At 48.3% G+C, this 22,140-nt stretch overlaps 1 protein-coding gene across 1 annotated transcript; it reads left to right on the top strand.

The window, feature by feature from the left end:
* The first annotated feature begins 3,623 nt into the window (after nt 1-3,623).
* Nucleotides 3,624-4,556, top strand: LOC134434345 (olfactory receptor 14A16-like). Its single transcript, XM_063183015.1, has one exon. It carries the CDS (start codon nt 3,624-3,626, stop codon nt 4,554-4,556), a length of 933 nt encoding a protein of 310 aa, XP_063039085.1.
* Nucleotides 4,557-22,140: the final 17,584 nt, after the last annotated feature.

The following is a 22,140-nucleotide window of genomic DNA, read 5'->3' as shown; positions in this document are numbered from 1 at the left end:
ATGATGTCTACTGAAACAGGACTATTAATTCTCTTAGTGGTTGTTGTTGTATTGTTAATGTTCCCATGATTGTTTGAATGTTTTAGAAAGTCTTACAAAATTCTTTCAGTTCCATCTTTGTTGTAAAACAGAAAGGGGAAAGATACCCAACACAGGCTCCTCATGGACTCCTTGGAGGAGAGAATTGGAGGCCAGGATGGCACAAAAACCTCTCAGAGACTCAGTGAGGAAAGGAAAATCCTTAAAAGTACCTAAAAGTATTCTTAAATCCATAAAGTATCTTAAAAACCTTGAGTATCTCAAAGCATTAATGAGCCCTGCTAAGTTTCAGTACAAAGCTCTCAAGGGACTCGTTAAAGCAGATAATTGGGGCCATGATTGCACAAACGTCTCACAGAGTATGTATCAAAAGGGAAACATCAAGTACTTTGAAAAAACTCAAGTACCCTGAAGCATAAATGAGCCCCACTGAGTGTTGTTACTGACAAAGCCTCTCCAGGGACTAATTACAGCAGTAATTGGAGGCCATGATTGCACAAACCTTTCAGAGACTCCAAGGCAAAAGCCAAACCCAAAGTCCTTTGAAAAACCTGCACAGAGGCTCCTGGCACAGAGGCAGCTCCTGGCAAGGGCAGCGCTGCAGAGAGACAGCTCTGCCCAGGAGCAGCTCCTGTTCACAGCCCAGCAGGGCTGGGGCACTGCCTGCAGCCACCCCGGGCACAGCACAGGGGCACAGAGGGGTTAAACTCAGCCTGGGCTGGGAGCACTGAGCAGAGCTCACTCAGGGCTCACTAGAGCAGAAATCAGCCCAGGTTTGAAACAGTCATTCCCTGGCTGTGGGAAGAGAAGCTGCCGTTCCTGCAGGGATCTCCTGGAGCTGGCACATCCCAGAGATTTGAGGACCTTTCAGGAGGACTCTCAGAGCTGGGCTGTGGCCCTAGGGCAGGGCTGGCTTTCCCTGCTGCCCCAGCCCAAGGCAGCTCCTGTTGCCAGGCTCTGCTGCAGGGCTGAGCAGCCGGGGCTGCAGCCAGGGATGCCCAGGGCTGTCGTGCAGAGCAGGGTCCTGCAGCCCAGGGCGCTGTGCTGGGGCAGGGACTCTGCTGCCTGCCAGGGACAGCTCTCAGCCGGCCCGGGGAGCTGCTCCCAGTGCTGGAGAGAAGCTGTGGGGGGAAGAAGCCACCCTGAGCAGGGCAGGGGCTGCTGCTGAGAGGGGCTGGGTGGGGCAGGGCTGCTCCCAGCTCCAGACCTGCCTGGGCACAGCTCCAGAGGACACTTCCCAAAGAAGGTAAGCCAGGGATTGCTGTAAAGTTCAGGAGCTTTCCTGAGAGTGTTTCAATTTCCTACTTAGAGAAAGATGGGAATGTTGGGGTGGTGACAAAAAGTTTTTTGTACTTTTTACATTTTTATATATTCATAGCTCTCTAAATTACTATTCTATAGTTACAATACTATAATCCTTACTTAACACTAATAAACTCTTAACTGTATTAAACAACTATTATATTCCTATATAGCTTTAATCCTGAATTAAATCTAGTATGTTTCCTTACCTTTCTCTTAATAACCTGACTGTCTAAATATATTCCTAAAATGCTGTATAGTCCTATTCTTTTATATAGTCCTGAAATACTATATAGTCTTCTAGGAACTGGACATATAGGAGCATTTTGGGTTTTGAGAATGAGCAGAATATGAGCAGTCATTATAAAAAGTGAAGGCAAAGAAGCCTTTGGACATACTCCAATGGGTTGACCCAGGGGTGTGTAACTAGGGAAACTGAATCTCCTTTTGGATGCTCCTGTTAAATATCCTAATTATCAACCTTAATAAATTGTTGAAATCAGGAGGTGGGTGTGCCCTTTCCCACTGGGACACCTGGAAGCTTCCAATAAGTGTCTGGCTTTTACTTTACTTTACTGTTCTAACAATGCTGCAAGGTTTTTGTTTTTTTTTTTTCCTTTGGATTATAGACAACAGGGGGATGAGAGAAGCAGAACAGGAATTGTAATCCCAGATTCACAGAACATTCTGAGTTGAAAGGGACACACAGGATCATCAAAGGAATGTTTGAACATTTACAGGGACTCCAGAACTGTGACTTAAGCTGGTCAGTATCTCTGCTGGGAGCCTCCCAAAGGCCCTCAGCCACTCCTCAGCCCTGGACAGCAGCAGCATCACCTCTGCAGGGCCCAGCAGGGCTCTCCTGAGCTGCCCTTGCCCAGCTGCACACAGAGCCTGCCCCAGCCAGGGCCCTGCACACAGGCAGGTTTCTGTAGGGCCCCGGCCAGGGCACACAGGCTGGGATGGGCTCTGCGAGCGCTGGCAGGGACAAGGCTCCTCTCAGGAGGGAATGTCCAGGCCCAGGGAGATGCTCAGGGAAGGAGAGGGGGCTGAAGAGAGCAGTGCTGGGGGCAGGATGAGGGCAGTGCTGGTGTGTGGGAGGTGCCGGGCAGAGCTGGGCACAGGAACACTGTCCTGAGTGCCCGGCTGCCTCTGCCCTGCCCTCTCAGGCACAGCACCACAACATCTTCTCTTGGTTCTGCCCTGCCCTGATATTGTCACTGTTATCTGCTGCTCTCAGGGAGGCTCTGGCATTTGCAGCAGCTGAGTCAGGCACTGCCCTTGGCGTTCCTGCCAGGCAGGGGTGTGTCAATGGGAATGGGGTGTCCAAACTTCCCTGGCACCTGTGGGGCTGTGGGCAAAGCAGTCCATGGGAAAGGGGAATGAGCTGAGCCCCCTCCCTGAGATCCCATCACGGGCACAGCCAGGGATCTCCTTGCTGTGCCCTTCCAAGCTCTGAGCTGCCCTCCTGGGTGCAAATCTGTGCCAGAGCCTCTGGGAGTTCCCTGAATGTCCCATGGGGAAGGGCAGAGCTGCCAGAGCTGAGGAAATGCTGTTGGGTTTACCAAGGGAGCCGTGAGTGTCCTTGGCACATGGGGGTTCTGAGACCTTGCCCAGAGACCTTGAGAGAGAGTGAGAAATTCAGGGATCCCTCTGCTCTTGGTAGGGTCTGGTTTATCCCATGGTGATCCAGGAGTGTGATTGTGCTCTGATTGCAGCCTAAGGTGCAAAGCCAGGGCAGTTGGGAACAAGCCCATCCAGCCCCTCACCTTCCTTTAGCCACAGGGAATCCTTTGCCTCTCCCATCTCTCAGTGGGAAACTCTGAGTGCAGCAGGAATGCTGGGGATTTCTGACCTCAGAGAGCCAGGAATGATGTGTGGGGAGGAAAACAATTCCTAAAACCAACTCCTGCCCTCTATTTCCTTTAGAAATGGGAGTGCAGACACTACCAAGCCTTTCTGCATTAGGAGTGGTTCCTCTGACAAATCCTGAATATCCAGGCTTGTCCCTCTGCCCCATGGCCACAAACCCAGGGCAGTAGGGCAGAGATGGCTCCTCAAGAGCCTCCAGGCACAAGCCTGGCTGATTCTGGCAAACTCAGCCTGCACAACTGGAGCTCAGGCAGGGACCCAGGTGAAGGTTTTCCAAGAGAAGGAACAAGGGTGGGTGAGTGCCAGCAAGACAGTCTGCAGGGAATGGCCCAGGTTTGGCTCCAAGCAGCCTCTCCTGACCTATCACTGTCCTTTCTCCATGAACAGCTCCCCAAGTGCAGCCCCAGCAAATGTCCAACAGCAGCTCCATCAGCCACTTCCTCCTGCTGGCATTGGCAGACACGCGGCAGCTGCAGCTCCTGCACTTCTGCCTCTTGCTGGGCATCTCCCTGGCTGCCCTCCTGGGCAACGGCCTCATCATCAGTGCCGTAGCCTGCGGCCACCACCTGCACATGCCCATGTTCTTCTTCCTGCTCAACCTGGCCCTCAGTGACCTGGGCTGCATCTGCACCACTGTCCCCAAAGCCATGCACAATTCCCTCTGGGACACCAGGAACATCTCCTACACTGGATGTGCCACACAGCTCTTTTTCTTTGTGTTCTTCATTGGAGCAGAGTTTTATCTGCTGACCATCATGTGCTACGACTGCTACGTGTCCATCTGCAAACCCCTGCACTACGGGACCCTCCTGGGCAGCAGAGCTTGTGCCCACATGGCAGCAGCTGCCTGGGCCAGTGCCTTTCTCCATGCTCTGCTGCACACAGCCAATACATTTTCCCTGCCCCTGTGCCATGGCAATGCCCTGGGCCAGTTCTTCTGTGAAATCCCACAGATCCTCAAGCTCTCCTGCTCACAGTCCAACTTCAGGGAACTTGGGCTAATTGCTGTTAGTGTGTGTTCAGCATTTGGCTGTTTTGTGTTCATTGTTTTCTCCTATGTGCAGATCTTCAGGGCTGTGCTGAGGATCCCTACGGAGCAGGGACGGCACAAAGCCTTTTCCACCTGCCTCCCTCACCTGGCTGTGGTCTTTCTGTTTGTCAGCACGTCATTTTTTACCTACCTGAAGCCACTTTCAATGTCATCCTCATCCCTGGATCTGGCAGTGTCAGTTCTGTACTCAGTGGTGCCTCCAGCCCTGAACCCCCTCATCTACAGCCTGAGGAACCACGAGCTCAAGGCTGCAATGTGGAGACTGATGATGGGATTGTATCACAAACATTAACCTTCTGGCCAATTTGTGCAACTCACTTGTAAAAAAAGCCATCTTTGATACTCCTTTTTGTTTTCATTTTGGAGGTTCTTTACTGTTGTTTTTATTTTTTTCATATTTACACAGAGAAATGTCACTTTTTCTGCTGTTTCTCATTTAATTTCTCTCCACCTTCCCTGTGGTCACAGACTGTGCCAATGAGGAGCTATTCCCTTGGTGGGTTTTTAGGGAACTAAAGGATGTCCCAGCAGAGTTTTCTGCAGAGATGCCGTTTAGTTGCCTTCTGTGGAGCTGCAGCAGCAATGTCTGTGTGCAGAGCTGGGGGCAGATCAGTGCTGGCCCAACAGCTGTGCCCAGCAGCAGCAGCAGCACTTGGTGTTGCCAGTGCTGCTGCTGTGGCCCTGCCCCGCTGCCCTGGTGGCCCTGGTGTTGCTGCAGGGCCTGAGTGCTCTCGGGGCCGGGCACAGCCCTGGGGGTGGCAGTGCCGGGGCTGCAGCAGGGACAGGCCATGGGCACTGCTGGGGCAGCGCTGACGCCTCAGCCCAGGCCCTGGGGGCTCCAGGCTCCTTGCCCAGGTTCTCTCAAGAACATGGCCAGGCTAATGCTCAGCACAGAAAAGCCCTGTGAGCACCTGGCCGTGGGCAGGCTGGGGACAAACAGCATGGCTGGGGCTCTGCAAGGGCCCTGGGGCAGATGGGAAGGAGCTGCAGAGCAGGGGCTGATCCATCCCCAGTGTGCTGCACAGCTCAGGGCAGTGTCCCAGAGCGTCCTGATGGAGCTGCCAACAACATCCCCCCTCTGCAGCCCTAGTCTCTCCCCCAGCTCACCGAGGTGCCCCATCCATGCAGGCACAGACACAGCAGCACTGGCTCAGCAGCCCCCGTTTGCATTGCACACAGCAGGGGGAGCACCCCCATGCTGTTGCTGTGGGGACATGAACCTGAGGGAGCACAAATGCCATCAGCCCCTGGGGCCAGCAAGGGCTGGGGGACACCAGGGAAACCACTGAGCTTAGTCGTGGCCTCTGCACTCAGCCAGAAAGTTTGTTCCCATCAGCTGGGAGTTTCCTGTCCCACTGCAGATGCTGTTGCTCAGAGCCAGGGCTGCCTGGCAGCCACCCCCAAACTGCCCTGAGCATTTCCTCTGCTTCGCATTTGCTTTCTTTATACCCCCTGCTTCACATTTCTTCTAATTGTGCACCCCCGGGGGCCCACAACTGGACACAGCACTTGAGGTGCTGCCCAACCTGTGCTGAGCACAGGGGAAGAATCCCTGCCCTGCTCCTGCTGGCCACACCATTCGTGATCCAGGCCAGGAACCATTGGCCTTCTTGCCCACCTGGGCACACTGCTGCCTCATGCCCAGTCTGCTGTCCATCAGTCCCTGCAGGTCCCTTTCTGCCTGGCTGCTGTCCAGCCACTCTGTCCCCAGCCTGCAGCACTGCAGGGGTTGTTGTGGCCAAAGTGCAGAACCCAGCACTTGGTCTTCCTAAACCTCACCTTTTTGGATTTGAGCCCTGGATCCAGTCTATCCCAGGCACTGTGCAGAGCCCTCCTACCCTCCAGAAGATCAACACTCACACCCAGTTTGGTGACATCTGGAAAGATGTCCTTGGTTGCATGGGGCCCCTCAGTGTCACAAAGGCCTCTTGGTCACACCAGGCCATGTACTGTCACACTGGTCTCCTTGGATCCATGTGACCATGCAGAGCAAATGGTATCCTTGGTTCCATGGGGCCCCACAATATGACAATGGTCTCCTTGGTTCCATGGGGCTACACAGTGTCACAATGTTCTCGTTGGTGCTGCAGCTTCACAGGAGCCACTTGGTTCCATGGGCCCCCGCAGTGTCAGAAAAGTCGTAGAGTGTCCCAATGGTCTCCTTGATTTTGCAGTGTCAAAATGGTGAAACCCCTTGGTTACACAAGGCCCTGCAGTGTCACAATGGCCTCTGTGGTTCCACAAGGACCCCGAGTGTCACGGCGCACTCCCTGGTTCCATTAGGCCCCAGAGCACCACAGTGGACCCCTGGTTCTGTGGGCCTGCACGGTGTCACCATGGTCCTCTTAGTTCCATGAGGCCCTGCAGTGTCACGATGGCCCCAGAGCATCCCAATTATCACAGAATGACAGAGTCAAATAGGCTGGAAAAGACCTTTGGGATCATCGAGCCCAACCAATACCCTAATACTCCCTTGTCACCCAGACCATGCCACTAAGTGCCACTGGAGAGGGACAGTGACTCTGCCACCTCCCCCCTGGCCAGCCCATTCCAATGCCCACTCACCCTTTCTGTGAAGAACTTCTTTCTATTGTCCAGCCTGAACCTCGCCTGGTACAGCTTAAGGCTGTGTCTTCTTGTCCTGCCTTCCAGCAGATCCACACTCACATCCAGCTTTGTGCCATCTGCAGTTTGTGCACGGTGGACTTGATCCCCTGACCCAGATCATCAGTGAAGATATTAAACAGGACTGTGCCCAACACAGATCTCTGAGGGACACCACCAGTGCCTGGACACCAGCTGTGTGCAGCACCATCCCCACCACTCTCTGGGCCCAGCCTCCAGCCAGCTCTTAAATCTCCCAGCGAGGAGGGAACCTGCCCAAGCTGTGGGCTGCAGCTTTTCCAGGGAATGCTGTCAGAGACAGTGTCAAAGGCTTTGCTGAAATCCAGGCACACAACATCCACAGCCTTTCCTGCATCCACAGGTGGGTCACCTGGTCATAAAAGGAGACCAGGTTGGTCAGGCAGGAACTGCCACCCCTAAATCCACGCTGGCTGGCTCTGATCCCTGGGCCATCCTGTGGGGGCCCTGTGATGGCATTTAGGGTGATCTGTTCCATAACCTTGCCGGGCACCCAGGTCAGGCTGACAGGCCTGGAGGTCCCCAGATCCTCCTTCCAGCCCTTCTTGGGGATGGGCTCACACTGGCACCTCCAGCCCTCTGGGACCTCCCTGCAGAGCCAGCAGTGATGGGAAATGATGGAGAGCAGCTTGGGGAGCTCATCCACAGCTCCCTCATCCCCCTGGGATGGATCCCATCTGTTCCCAGAGACACCTGTGAGCATCTGAGTGGCTCAGCAGGTCCCCAGCTGCTTCCTCCTGGATTACAGGGGGGGCTGTTCTGCTCCCTGTGCCCATTTACCAGCTCAGGAGAACACTTGTCCTGAGAACAGCCTGTCCTAATATGGAAAATTGAGAGAAACAAGGTGTTAAGTAGCTCAGCTTTTCTTTCTCTTTAGTTTCTATATTCTCCACTACATCCAATAAGGAATAGACATTCCCTTATCCCTCCTTTTGCTATACACTTTTTTATACAAAGTTTTTTTTTTTTTTTTTTTTTTACAGAAGTGGCCAGGTTAAGTTCTGATTGAGCTTCACGTATCTAATTTTCTTTTGGATAACATAATGACATCCTTAAACACTTCCTGAGTTGCTGGTCCTTTTTTACACTGGAGTTCCCACAAAATCTGAATGGGCAGGCAAGCCAGTCATTTTCCTCACTAGATAATCTTTTGCCACATTGGCAGAGGCTGCTCCTTCCTCTTAGGATTACTTTCTTGAAATGTGTCTATCCTTCCTGGACCCCTTTGTTTTTAAGGGCTGTTTCCCTTTAAAGAATCAGGACCTGATTTGGTACTCCCCAAATCAGCATCCTAAACAGGCCAAAGTCTGCCCTTCCTAATTCCAGTGCAGAAGTTTTGTTGCTGCCCCTCCTTCTTTCACAGAAGATCACAGAGTGGGCTATTACATCACAGAAGGGGGTATATGAGGTCATAGAGCAGCTATGACATCACAAACTGCCTCTGTGATATCACAGAGCAGGCTGTGACAACACAGGTTAGAGGTATGACATCACAGAGCAAACTGAGACATCACAGAGCAGGCTGTGACATCCCAGAGGGGCTGTGTGACATCCCAGCAGGGCTGTGTCAGGTCACTGTGTTGGTCACTCTGCCCCAGCTCCCCCTCACTGTTTCTCCCAACAACTCCAATGCTGTTCATGCCCAGCAGGGTCCCTGTCCCCCGGGATCCCCCCGGGCTACCTGGAGCCACAGCCTCCACCAAAGGATGTTCCACAGGATCCACCCCAGAGCCTGACATGGGGACAAGGGGCCAGGGCTGTGTGACCAGGACATCAAGGACGTGGATTATCCAGGTCACTGTGGCCTGGTTTGGGTTGGCCAGGGCAGGAAAGATGTCTGGCAGCTGGAGCAGGGTCTGGGAAAGGCCTCCAAGGTGGGGCTGGAGCCCTTGGGCTGTGAGCAGAGGCTGAGGGAGCTGGGCTTGTGCAGCCTGGAGCAGGGAAGGCTGAGGGGCTCCTCATGCCAGCCTGGCAGTGCCAGCGAGGAGGGGATGGAGAACACAGAGCCAGGCTCTTCACCAGGGAGCTGGTGGGAGACAAGAGCCAATGGGTGGAAGGGGAGAGAGGGGAGATCAGCCAGGGCATGAGGAGATGAAATGAGTCAGGCTGGTTTCAGCATTTCCTCACCACCAAAAGCAGCCTGACCTCCCTTTCTGCATCCCCCACTGACAGCTTTGCAAATCAGGAATCATTCGAGCTGTTTTACACCCACTCCAGGATGAGCATCCTGATACAAGAACTTAATTGTGTTTACATCGATCATAGAACCATGTTTGTCTAAATAATTTTAATATGGAAATCACTCGTGAATGATGAACTCATCAGACACTGCTGGGACATTGCACATAGCTCAGGGAAGAGTGAGATTGTTATTAAGTTGTGTCCTGTTCAACTATGGTCTGTTGGCCATGAAAAGAAACTTTCTGTGCCTCTGAGTCCCACCAGTTCCTGACCCATAAAGGACACAAACCTGTGTTTGGCCACCACTGGAGTTCTGGTTCCCACTCCAGTGGTGGCACCTGCACCTCCCTCCATGCCCAGAGCAGAGCTCCCTTGTCCCAGAGAGTCCCTGGCAATGCAGGGATGAAGGAAACAGGACAAACTGTGGGGATCACGGGCAGGGCACAGCCAGGGATATGGGGTGGTTGTAAGCCCAGGGCAGGACCTGGCCATTGGCCTTGGTGAACCTCATCCAATTGTCCCGGGCCCATGGATGGCTCCAGCCTGGCCAGATCCCTCTGCCAAGCTTCCTGCCCTCCAGCACAGCCACACTCCCACCCAGCTTGGGCTCACCTGGGAACTGACTGAGGGTGCCCTCGATGGCCTCGTCCACATCAGCAATAAAGAGATTTCACTGATCTGGCCCCAATCCTGAGCCATGGGGACACTCCTGGATGTGACTCCTTTCCTCAGCTGCTCTGAGTGCCAGGGATTGGATGAGGGAAATGGTGGGGAGGGGGTAGGGACAAAGTGATTGATTGTCAGCCACAAAGGGTCTTGATTTTCATATCTGTTCAGACTGCCTGAGGAGGTGCTGGGGATCAATTATCAGTTGGAGATTGCTGATATCAATCTATAAACAGGAAAACTAAACAGAACAAAACAATTATCTCTTCATTTTTTTCGATATAGTAGATTCACTTTGAAAACACTTCTGAAATCTGTCTAATTAACCACAGAACTGAAGATTTGAATTATTCCCATTGGTTTGTCTTGTTTGGATGTTTTGAACAAATGTGAATGAGCCTTTGTCACTGAATTCCTGAACTGAAGAGCTCAACAAAGAAGAGGCCTCTGAAAACTAAAGTTCATCAGCAACCTCCAAGGTGCTGAGGATCCATCCCCATCAGGGCAGCAATGAACAGAAATGGGCACAGCTTTGTGGCTGCCCCCAGCTTTGGCATGGGCCCTGGGCCTGGGGCAGGAGCAGCTCTTGAGGGCCCCAAGGCCGGGGCTCTTGTGCTGCTCTGGGCAGATTGGATGGCAGCAGGGGCTGCAGAGCTCTCAGCACCTCAGCCCGAGGGGAGCAGGGCAGCCAGGGAGCCTCCTTTGGCCTTGGCCAGCACCTTTCCCCATGGCTGGGGCTGAGTCCTGTGGCAGCTGCAGCTGCTGCTGTGCCCTTGCCAGGGCGGAGGCCGTGGGCCAGTGCCCAGAGCAGCCTGGCCTGAGCAGAGCTGTGGGGCCAGAGCCGGCTGGGCTGGGCTTGGGAGAGGCCCTTGGTGCTGCCCAGAGCTCAGGGCAGCTGGCAGAGCTTGCAGGGAGCTGGGCTGGGCTCAGAGAGCCTGGCCCAGAAACCATCAGTGCCCATCTCAGCCTGACTGAGTGTGCAGGGGCCAAGAAAAGCAACCCAGGGTCTGCAAGTTCTCTGGGTGGGAGCTGAGCTTGTGAGCCCTTGAGCCCTGCCAAGGGCTGGGGCTGCACCTCCAGCTCCAGAGGAGATGGGACAGATGGGAGCAGAGACAAATCATTCCTGCTGGATTCCTTCTTGTGTCTGCTTAAACAGGTTACCTGGATCCATATGTAGAGGAAGTGTTTTGTGTCAGATAACACTGGTAGAACTAGAAGATTAATGTTATTTACCTGAAAATAATATTTCATGCATAATACACAATAAGTAATAAAAGACATATATGATCAGAAGAGCATCTGAGTTTTTCAGAGGAGGAGAGACTCATTGATATTTCAGAGGTCAAACCTGTTCAAATACTTTCCTCAGGGCTTCCTTGAGATGAGAGGTGACCAGCAGAGGACAAGGCCAGCCAGAGCTCTCTGTCCTGGCAGGTTTTGTCTAGGAGAACCCTTGCACATAGGGAATTTTTCAGGGGGAGTATCAGTTTTGTCCATGGACACCTGGAAAGAGGGATGGTTCTTTTCCATAGGAAGGAAAGCACAGAGCCCCAGTGCTCCAGGGGCTGATGAGAGGCAGCCCTCAACATTCCAAGATCGGCTGGACCTGTCAGGCGGACCCTGGGAGGCTAAACTAGCCAAACCTGTTTCATCTACCCTTGGTTCCAGGAGGCCCTGCAGTATCACAATGTTCTCCTTGCTTCTGCAGTGTCACAATGGCGCAGTGCTTCCATGAGGCCCTGCAGGGTCACAGTGGCCTTTTGATTCCATGGGGCCCCACAGTATCACAATGGTCTCCATGATTCCATGGGGCCTTGCAATTCCACAATGCTCTCCATGGATCCACGGTGCCCTGCAGGATCACAACGGCCCTTTGGTTCCACGAGGCCCTGAAATGCAGCAATGGCCTCTTGGTTCCACAAAGCCCTGCTGCTCCACACTGGGCCTTTGGGACCATGCGGCCCAGCAGAGCCACACTGATGGCCCTGGTGCCATGAGGCCCCTCAGTGTCACAATGGTCTCTTGGATCCATGGTACCTTGCAGTGTCACAACGGATACTTCATTTCTGAAGGCCCAGAAGTGTCATAATGGTCTGCATTGTTCCATTAGGCACGTGAGGAAGCTCTCAGGAAGTCAAGGGCAGGCAGGCTTGTTGGGAAAGGCAGCTTTTGTCTGGGAGCAACCCTGGATATTGGGAATTTTGGAGGGGGAAGCCCATTCTGGCCATGGATGCTTGAATGAGAAGGGCAGTTCTTTTCCATTTGAAGGAAAGCCCAGAGCTCCAGGGTTTCAGGGGTATGTGAGAAGAGACCCTCGACATGCCAAGGGCAGTTGGACCAGTCAGGCCAAGCCAACCAGACCTGTTCCCTGTTCCCTGGGATCCATGGGGCCCTGCAGTGTCACAGTGGTGGTGTCATATTGGATCCTTGGTTCCATCAGGCCCAGATGTGTCACACTGGCCTCTTGTGTCCATGGGGATCCAGAGTGTCACAATGGTCCCTTGCTTCTATGAGGCTTTGCAGTGTCATAGGGGTCTCCTTGGTGCTGCAGTGTCACAATGGCCCCTTGGTTCTATGGGGACTCACAATGTCAGAAGGGTCTCCTTAGTTCCATGAAGCCCTGCAGAGCCCCTTGATCCAACGAGGCCTCCAAGTGTCATCATGGCCTCCAGGATTCCATGAGGCCTCACAGTGTCACAATGGACCTTTGGTTCCATGGGGTCCTGCATTGTTCCATGAATCCTTAGTTCCATGGGGCCCTGGAGTGTCACAATGGCCTCCTTGGTTCCATGGTGCCACACAGTGTGACAACTGCCCCTTGGCCTGCCAAGACCCCACAGTGTCACAATGGTTCCTTGCTTCCATGACGCCTGGAGTGTCACAATGGTCTCCATGATCCCACAAGGCCTTGCAGTGTCACAACAGACCATTGGTTTCATGGAGCCCCACGGTGTCACTGTGGTCCCCTTGGCTCCACCAGGCCCTAAAGTGCCACAATGGCCCTTTGGTTCCACAAGGCCTCCAAGTGTAAAAATGGCCTCCATGGTTCCATGAGGCCCTGCTGTGTCACAATGGACCTTAGGTTCCATGATGCCCAGGAGTGTCACAATGGAATTGTTGCTTCCATGGTTTTAGAATGGACTCTTCATCCCATGGCCACCAACAGTGTTCCCTGCAGTCCCCTTGATTCCACCAGGCCCTGCCATGCTCTAATGGCCCCTTGGTTCCAGTGGGTCCCAAAGTGTCAGAACAGTCTCCATTGTTCCATGAGGCCCCACAATGTCACAGTGCTCCCCTTGGTCCCACAGTCCCCACAGTGGAACAATGGACTCTTAGTTCATTAAGGTTCCTCAGTCCCAATGGTCTCCTTTGATCCGCAGTGTCACAGTGGCCCCTTGCCTCCATGTGGCCACGCTGTGTCACAATGGCTCATGGTTTCATGAGGCCACACAGTTTAACAAGGGACCCTTGGTTCCACGAGGCCTTGCTGTGTCCCAATGGACTTGTGGTTCCATGAGCTCTCACACTGCCAGCAGCAGTCTCCTTGATTCTGCAGTGTCACCATGGACCCTTTGTTCCATGAGGTTTCGCCATTGAACACGGTCACCTTGGTTCCGTGAGGTTCTGCAGTGTCACAATGGACCCATGGATCCACCAAGCCTTGCTGTATCACAATGGCCCCTTGGTTCCAAGAGATTTCTCAGGTCACAATGGTCTCCTTGGATCCACAGTATCACACCAGGCCATTGGTTCAATTTGGCCCCAATGTGCTCAAATGGATTTTGGTTCCATGGGGTTCTGCTGTGTCACAATGGACCCTTTGTTCCATGAGTTTGCTCAGTGTCACAGCTGACTCCTTGGTTCTATGAGGCCCTGCTGTCAGCAAATCTCTTAAATATCAGAATAAGGCTCCTTAACACTCATTTGCTATTTCAGAGGGTATCATTTATTCAGGCCTGAGGTCTAGGAGGCATAACCATCAATCTCACATGGACATGTAGTTCTACAAGTTGGCCCTGCCAGAGCCACCTTGGGCAGCACTTTGGCCATGGCTGCTGGCCCTGGGCCTGAGGCAGGAGCAGGAGACAAGTGACCCTTGCAGGCCTGGGGCCTCATTGCCTCCTTGTCCCTGCTCAGCAGCCTGGCAGGGGATGCCCCATGCTCCTGCCCTTGGCACTGCACAGCCCCACATGCTAGTGCCCATCCCGGGAAGAGCCCTGAGCAAGGAGGGAGGGACAGGATCTGCCTGGCCAGGGGCTGGGGCTCAGGCCTTGGCCCTTGGCATTCCTGAAACACATCCAGGTGTGCTCAGCACCAGAGACACCTTTGCCTGTTTGTCCCCAGCTGCCATCACTGCCTCCAGTGTTCTGCTCTAACTGGAACCTGGGGACCCTTTCTCAGTCGTGTTCCTCAGCGGGACCCATTAAAACTTCAGGAAACTTCAGGCTTTAAATTTAAGTTTGAGTTGTTGAGAAGTTTTTTGAAGACACTCTCAGGGACTGAGTCTGATGTAAACAACAGCAAAGCCTGAGAGGGTCATTAAAATTTTCCAAGTCATGTTATGGAGAAAGATTTCAAACACCTTGTAAAAAATACACATTCCTATTTTAAAGGAAGTATTTTATTTTATTTCTCTTTAGAGCAGATCTGTTTGCAGGATTCTGTGATTGATATTGACCCAGGGTTTCTCCTCAGCAGCTCTGGTCTGCTCACAGAAGCCGTGCCTGGAGCTCTGACCCAGTGTGCACAACCTTGCTCCACATTGCCCAGCCCCATCCTGTCTGTCCTCACTGCCCTGGGCCCTGCTGTGCTTGCAGAGCTGGATGCACTCAGCCTAAGAGCGGATTTCTCTTTTTGTACTTTTTGAAGCAGTCCGAATCTCCTGAGTTTCCCCAGTGCAAACAGACACACTGCTGAGGTGTGTGCCAGCCCCAGATGCCACCAAAGGCACTGCAGAGCTGCCCTGGGCCAGCTGTGAGGGTGGATCATCAGCCCAAGCTGCACTGGGCCCTGCAAGGGGCTGTGGCCATGGGCACTGCACTGACCCCACTGCTGGCTTTGGCTGCCATGGCCACCGTGAGAAATGAAACTGTCCTTGGAATCACTGGGGAGGTCTGGGACATACTGGGGACACTGGGAACGCTGTGGGAGACACTGGGACATACTGGAAGTGACACTGGGGAGGACTGGGGCAAACTGAAGACTCAAGCAATGCTGAGGGGGAATCTGGGAGGATTGGGATGGACACTGAGGGTACACAGGGACATACTGGAAGGTACCATGTTATACTGGGAGTGATACTTAGCGATACTGGGGACACTGGGGATATTGCGGGGAAGGCTGGGGACACTGGTGCATCCTGTGCATGACATTGGGGGGAAACTGAAAGGGACAGGGAAGAAACTCAGGTGTATTGGGAGGGACTGGGCTGTACTGGGAGGGATTGGAGGGGTACTGGGTTTGTACTGGGTTCTACTTGGGTTGAAATGGGCTGTACTGGGATGGAGTGGAGGCTGGTGCATGGGCTCTTCCCGCCTCCTCCCCATATCATTTGCCGAGGCTCCTGCCCATCACTTCCAGCAGCCTATCAGCGCCAGAGATCCGGGCCTGGGGGCGGTACCTCGATGGACGGCATCTTTTATTTTTGACTACAACTCCCATCATGCACCGCGGCCGGGTATAGCACCATTGCAGCCGGGACTACAAGCCCGTCAGGCCCCGCGCTCCACAGAACCCCGGGATCCGCCCCCATCTGTTCCCTAAGTGTCCGCCAGACCCTCCAGTATCCTTCAGTGCCCCCTCAGCGCCCATTCCAGACAAAAGCGTCCCCGGATCCCCTGAGTGCTCCCAACCCCACAGGTGCCCGGTACAGCCACTTCTGGGAATTCATCTCCTCTCATCTCCCGCGGCCCCAGAGCCCCTCAGAACAGTCCCGCGCCAAAAAATACTGCTGTGTCCCGAGCTCTAAGGAGCCCGGTTGGAACACCCAGAGATCCTTCCAAGTGCTCCCAAACCATTTAAGTTCCCCCGAGGTCGTCAAGTCGCGGCTTGGACACTAAAGTGTCCCCCAAGAGCCTTCCCGGACCTCCAAACATCGTGTTTTAACTACTTCCGGGACTACAGCTCCCATCATGCTCCCCGCCTCACCGAGAGCCCTTGCAGCTGCGCCTAGAACTCCCGTGATGCTCCGCGACCCCGTTTAACCCTTCGATACCCGCGCTTACAACTCCCATCACCCCCTGCTCCCCTGAGCGCCCCGTTGGAGTCCCCCAAGGGCCCGCCCGGATCCCGAGGGGCCCCAGATTCCCCTCCCTGACCTCCAAGGGCCCTCCTGGACCCCCAAGTGCTGCCCCGCGCCCCGAACTGTCCCTCAGAATCCCTGAGTGCCCCTCCAAGTGCCCACCCGGCTCCCTAGAGTGTCCTCCAGACCCTCAAGTTCTCCCTGAATTCCCTCTCCAGAACCAAAACTCCCCCAAAAGGGCCCCAGAAATGTCTCCATGGACCCCAAAGTGCCGCCCCTTGACCCTATTGGAGAAAAAGTTTATAAAAATGGTGCCAAAAGGACTACAAATATTATTAGTTACCGTAAAGAGGAAGAAATAAATAGCCAATAAAGCTTAATTAATTAATGTACCGTATTGTGTTTACTTTGAACTAATGAGAAATAATTTTTTTGGTTGCTAAAATAGTATTGATTTTTAAATATAAATATAAAAATTAGGTAGTAAAATATTGAATAATACTATCATGACTAGAATAATATAAATATAATTTTGTTTCTGAATTAAATTTTATTTAGAAGGAAAAATGCTTAAATTTTTTTCATGTTTTTTGATGTGAGATACGGTGAGGTTTTGGGTGAGGAACAGCTTGTCCAAACAGGCTCAGCCTGCAAGGGGCTCATTCTTCTCCCTGCCCAGACCTCCTAAGGAGACATTCAGCATCAAGATCACCTGAGGAATCCTTCTGTCCTCTCTTCTCTGAAATAAAAATAAAAAAATATTTCCTTGACTAAAACCAAAAATCCTGATGTGCACTTTGGAATCTCCCTCCTGAAGAGAACTCCAAACTGACTCCAATCCCTGCACAAGCCCTGGAGACTGGATGACAATGGAAGGGAGACAAAGAGCTCCTGAGGGCTTTCTGTATTTTAATTAGCCCCACGCTGGATTTGGGGCTGGCTCCAGGAGCCTCAGGCACGCAGGGAAGGATGGAGAAGCTGCTCAAGGGGTCAGCAGCAAAACTCCAAGTGCCTTGGAGCATGGCTGGGCCCAAGGGAGGGCAGGGAGTGCCAAAGGCTGCCCAGGGCCTGGTGAGAGCAGATCCTTGAGGCCAGGATTGCAGGGAGCCCAAGGCTCTGGGCAGGGAACTGCAGTGCTGAGCAAGGCCTGGCTTGGCTGGGTTTTCTCTCCTTTCAAGAGTCTCTGGGTAGGCACTGTTGGTTTCAGGTCCATGGTCCCTCCACTGCTCTTGGCCTGTTCTGGTTAGGGTGACGAAGGCAAAAACCTCTGACCATCGTTATGTTTTCTTTGGTTAGAGGTGTTATTTTAATTCTTCATTTGCATGGTGGCTTGTTGTTCTAGAGGTTTTTGTTAGGTCATTCTTTTCTGCTAGGTCTTATGGCATTTTTGTATTTGGTTATTATGACATAATCCTCTTCTTTATGGTGTCGGATGGTTCGCCATCTTAGATGAGTGGGAATGACAGTAAAAGGTTTTAAAATCATAAAATTTGGGGAATTAGAAAGAAGCTAGACTTAGTGGGGCCCTGGAAAATGTTTAAACTAGACTCTGAAAATGTTAGAATTTGTGTTTGCCAGATCATGTGAAATTACACCTGCATAAGCAGTATATGATAAAAGATATAATTGTTAGATGTCATGATTGTTTAGTAATTAAATACAATTATTGTATAATTATAAGAAGAATCCTGAGAAACTATGTTAGATGTTTGAGGGGGGGGGTCACCAGGAGCCCATGCTTGGCTGAAATCTATGTATACAATAGAACAATATAAGTTAATAATAAATATGAAAGTTATATGAGGATTGAATATAAAAACATGTTTGTCCCGAATGCATGTTGGAGACAGATTTGGGTTTGTACCCCTGACACCCAGAGCTCTTCAATAAAAGCACCTGCATAGAATCATTCTCATGATTGTGTGCTTCTGAACACTGACAGGAGCAGTGGAGGGAACACCTGACAGTGAGGGGATTTACATATTTATAAATCCTTTAACTGACATTGGAACTTGACATAACTATTCAACATTCAACAAACAATCTATAATTAACATAGGAACTTTATATTAACTCCTTTAACAATGAACTTTATATCAACTCCCTTAACAATGTATGGTCTACAGTTTCCCTCTCTAATTGTTCGATTGGGCTCAAGCCTGCATCATTTAGCAATTACTTCTTCTTGAAAGTACAATTTTTAATATTGGTTGTAAATTTGCTTGGCATCTTCACGTTCTTGATCATTCATTATCATGATTACTTTTACTTCTTTTTTGTTAAGCTCTTTTGCTATCATTACACTTGCTTGTACAGCAGATGTTACAACTCGGATTATACAGGGGAGCATGCAATGTAGGAGGATCAAACCAGCAATTTCACATAAGATGAAAAAGGTTTGTGTTCCCTACCAGTTTTTTTAATGACCAGAAATTGTCCCACCAGCTGGTATCAAATGTAGAGGTCCACTCTTGTGTTCCAACATAAGCTAACTTCCAGATTTCCTTTGAGATATTTCTAATGACTTCACTGCGGTCATCTATTTCTAAGCAGCACTCAGAGGAGTTAAATTTTCCACATATGTTTCCATCATCAGCTAATAAATAATCTACTGCTAGTGTGATTTGATACACTACAGTTCTAGTCTGGGATAGTTGGTCATTTATGTGGTCTAAAGCTAGAGAGGTTCGGTTCGATACCATCTCGAATACTGCCTGTAATCTCAGAATCCGATTTAACCCCGTATAAATTGGGGTCCGGTGTCCCCAGGACCCATCTTTAACCGGGTCGCCGATCCATGAGTGCAAATTATTTCCTGGGGGATCCATACTGTGTTTTTCCGTGTCTGTGTTACTCCAATTTCAATTAAGTTTCTTTTTGGTCAGCTAGTGATTATTTGTTGAAATAATCACATACTGGGACCCCTTGGTTCAATCCAGACTCTTTTGGGAGTAGGAAAAATGACGGTTTAATAATTCCGATAGTGCAAGTGCTGCTCCACTCCCTGGGTAATTCAGTGTAAGCCACATCCCCACATATCCAAACCCGGTTTTCTGGAGCTTTCCAGGAAGCATCACTGATAGTCATTGGAAATTCCCAGTACTTGGATATTTCTCTCACTCCCCAGAATGGGTCTATTCCTTTTATTCCTTTATTTATTTCTTTATTTATTACTTTATTTATTCCTTTATTTATTCCTTTATTTAATCCTTTATTTATTCCTTTTCCAGTACACTCATGGAGTTTAGATCCTTCTCGGTAGATACAACCTGTTTCTTTCTTCCCAATGGATTTTTAGTGTTAAATTTATTATTTTAAATTATTATTATTATTATTATTATTATTATTATTATTATTATTATTATTATTATTATTATTATTATTATTATTATTATTACTATTACTATTATTATTACTACTATTATTAGTAGTAGTAGTAGTAATAATATTATTAATAATATATAACATATATTATATTATATTATATTATATTATATTATATTGTATTATATTGTATTATATTATATTATATTATATTATATTATATTATATTATATTATATTATATTATATTATATTATATTATATTATATTATATTATATTATATTATATTATATTATATTATATTATATTATATTATATTATATTATATTATATTATATCATATCATATCATATCATATTATATTAAATATAATGATTCTATATTTATTATTAATAATACTATTATATATAGCTTATATAAAACTAATATATAATTAATGTTAATAATATTAATTTATATATATTATATATGTATTATATAATATATAATGATAGATATTATGTATAATTAATATTATTTTATATAATATTTAAAATATATAATGTATAATATATAATATAAAATAATAATATATATATTAGTATATATATTATATATTATTATGTGTAATATAATATATATTATATACATATTATAATAATATATATTCTATATATAATATATATTAATGAATATTATTATATATAATAACATAATATAATATATATTATAAAATATAATATTAATATTATATATAATATTGATATATAATAATATTATTTTATTATTATTATAGTAATATTAAAATAGTATTTTAACAATTAATATTAGTTCTTATTTTTTAATAAATAATATTTTAATTAATTAATAATGTTATTCATTATTTAATGAAAATTAAAATTAATAAATTAAAATGGTATTGTTTATTATTTAAGAAATAATATTTAATTATCCAATATATAAATAACAAATAATACTTCCAGTATTTATTGGGTTCTCTAGGGACCTACCCAGCTACTGGATATTTTATTTTTAAATATCTCTTACAGGATATTTCTCCTACTGGGGTTTATAAATTTATACATTTTATACATTTTCCCTTTCCTAGATATACACTACTCTTCTCCAATTATTTTAGACTTCAATTCCCACCTTTCTTTTCCTCTTTGTCCAATAGCTGGTACCTTTTGTCTTTTTTTTGTCCATTTTAGGATATCTATTGGTCTTAAGCTGATCACTTCCCAAGGCCAGACTTCGGCCATTTGTGTATTTCCACAGATCCAGCAATTAGTAACATTTAACTCTTTACTGATCTTTTCCACTAAATCTACAAGTTTTTCCCATGAGATGTTTCTAGGTCTTCTTTCTCATTTACTGATGTTGTTACTTCTTTCTCTTTTATTAAGTTTGCTGTGCCTTTTTGATTGGACTTATGTTCAAAGCAAAGCCAAGCATCTCCTATAGGATGCTTCCCAAGCAGTCATTGCAGTCATTCTATATTTTGTGAAATCCAATAAGTCTTCCTGTGCCCTTGACAGGTTGCTAACAGAGAGAGATTGACACAGTTTAGGTTTAAATTTGTATGTATCGTATTAAAGATCCGGTTTCTTCCCCTCTGTAAAGGGGGTAGTAACATTTAGCACATGGGCTCTTCTGACTTCCCAGCGTGATGTTAACCAGTAAGATCAGTAAGAGCATTCCCAGGAGTCTGGTATGAGGCATTCCCCTAAACTCTACAACTACTGAGCTGCACCCAGTGATTGGAGTGGCTGTTTTTAGGCGGACTGTAGACTCACCCAGCCTTGCCTCCTGGTTATGCTTTTCTCCTACAGAAGAGCTCGTTGGTTTTAGTACAGAGTTTTTATTCTGTCAGTGTCAACACATTTGACTTTTCTTTACTAATTTATTTTTGTCCTGAGGGATGTTCTATAGGAGATTACTTTATACACTAAGATTGGAGTTCACTGGGGTATTTTAAATTTTTAACACAAAAACATTAATCTAAAAACCTTGAACTCAATGGTCAGATGACTTTAAGAATTTTCGGCATCCAAAATGACAGATAAAATACTCACACCAAACAAATAACAAGGTATTTACTCTTATGCCTAACCCTACAAAATAATAGTATGATTTTATGCTAATCCTACAAAATCATAATACACCTTATGCCTAATCCTACAAAATCATAATATACGCCGAAACAAACAAAGGCTCCAACGCAAACTAAAAATTCTTCATTATTTAATAAACACTAACTAATAATACATGCAACAGAAAAGTATCTACTTTTAGAACTCAAAAGTAAAATATAAATAACATTAACTGCAATTTTTACCAGTTCTTAACAAGTTTTGATTATTTAAACAGTTCTTAACAAGTTTTTGACTATAGACAGTCTCCAGTAGTCTTTAGGTCTCCTCTGGAGGGTTAGCTTTAGATTGTCTGAGTGATTAGTCACAATCCATTCATTAGAAGACTTAGTAGGGGATGTGGTTGGTTTTGTCTCTTCAGTGGGAGGTGGTACAGGTCCTTTAAGCTGGGTTATATGTGTCCACCCCTTCTCTTGGGTCATATGGCTGTATTGGTGGTGAGTAGGACCTGAAAATGGCCTTCAAACTTAGAGGTAAAAGGTGCAGAGTTCCATGATTTAACTAACACCCTGTCCCCTGGATTGATGTTATGTCCCTTAGTGTCTAAGGGAGAGGTTTGAGGGAGATAACCCTTTTTCCTCAGATCTTTGAATCTCCTTCCAATGACCTTTACCTATTTTTGGGTGGCTGTCTCTCCTTCTGGATAAATTGCCGTGCTATACGGGGTTGTCAAGAAGGGGAGTCCAAAC

The sequence above is a fragment of the Melospiza melodia genome, unplaced genomic scaffold (genome assembly GCF_035770615.1).
Source record: "Melospiza melodia melodia isolate bMelMel2 unplaced genomic scaffold, bMelMel2.pri scaffold_35, whole genome shotgun sequence".
In the NCBI taxonomy this organism is placed as follows: Eukaryota; Metazoa; Chordata; class Aves; order Passeriformes; family Passerellidae; genus Melospiza; species Melospiza melodia.
This window is presented reverse-complemented; position numbering and strand designations above follow the sequence as displayed.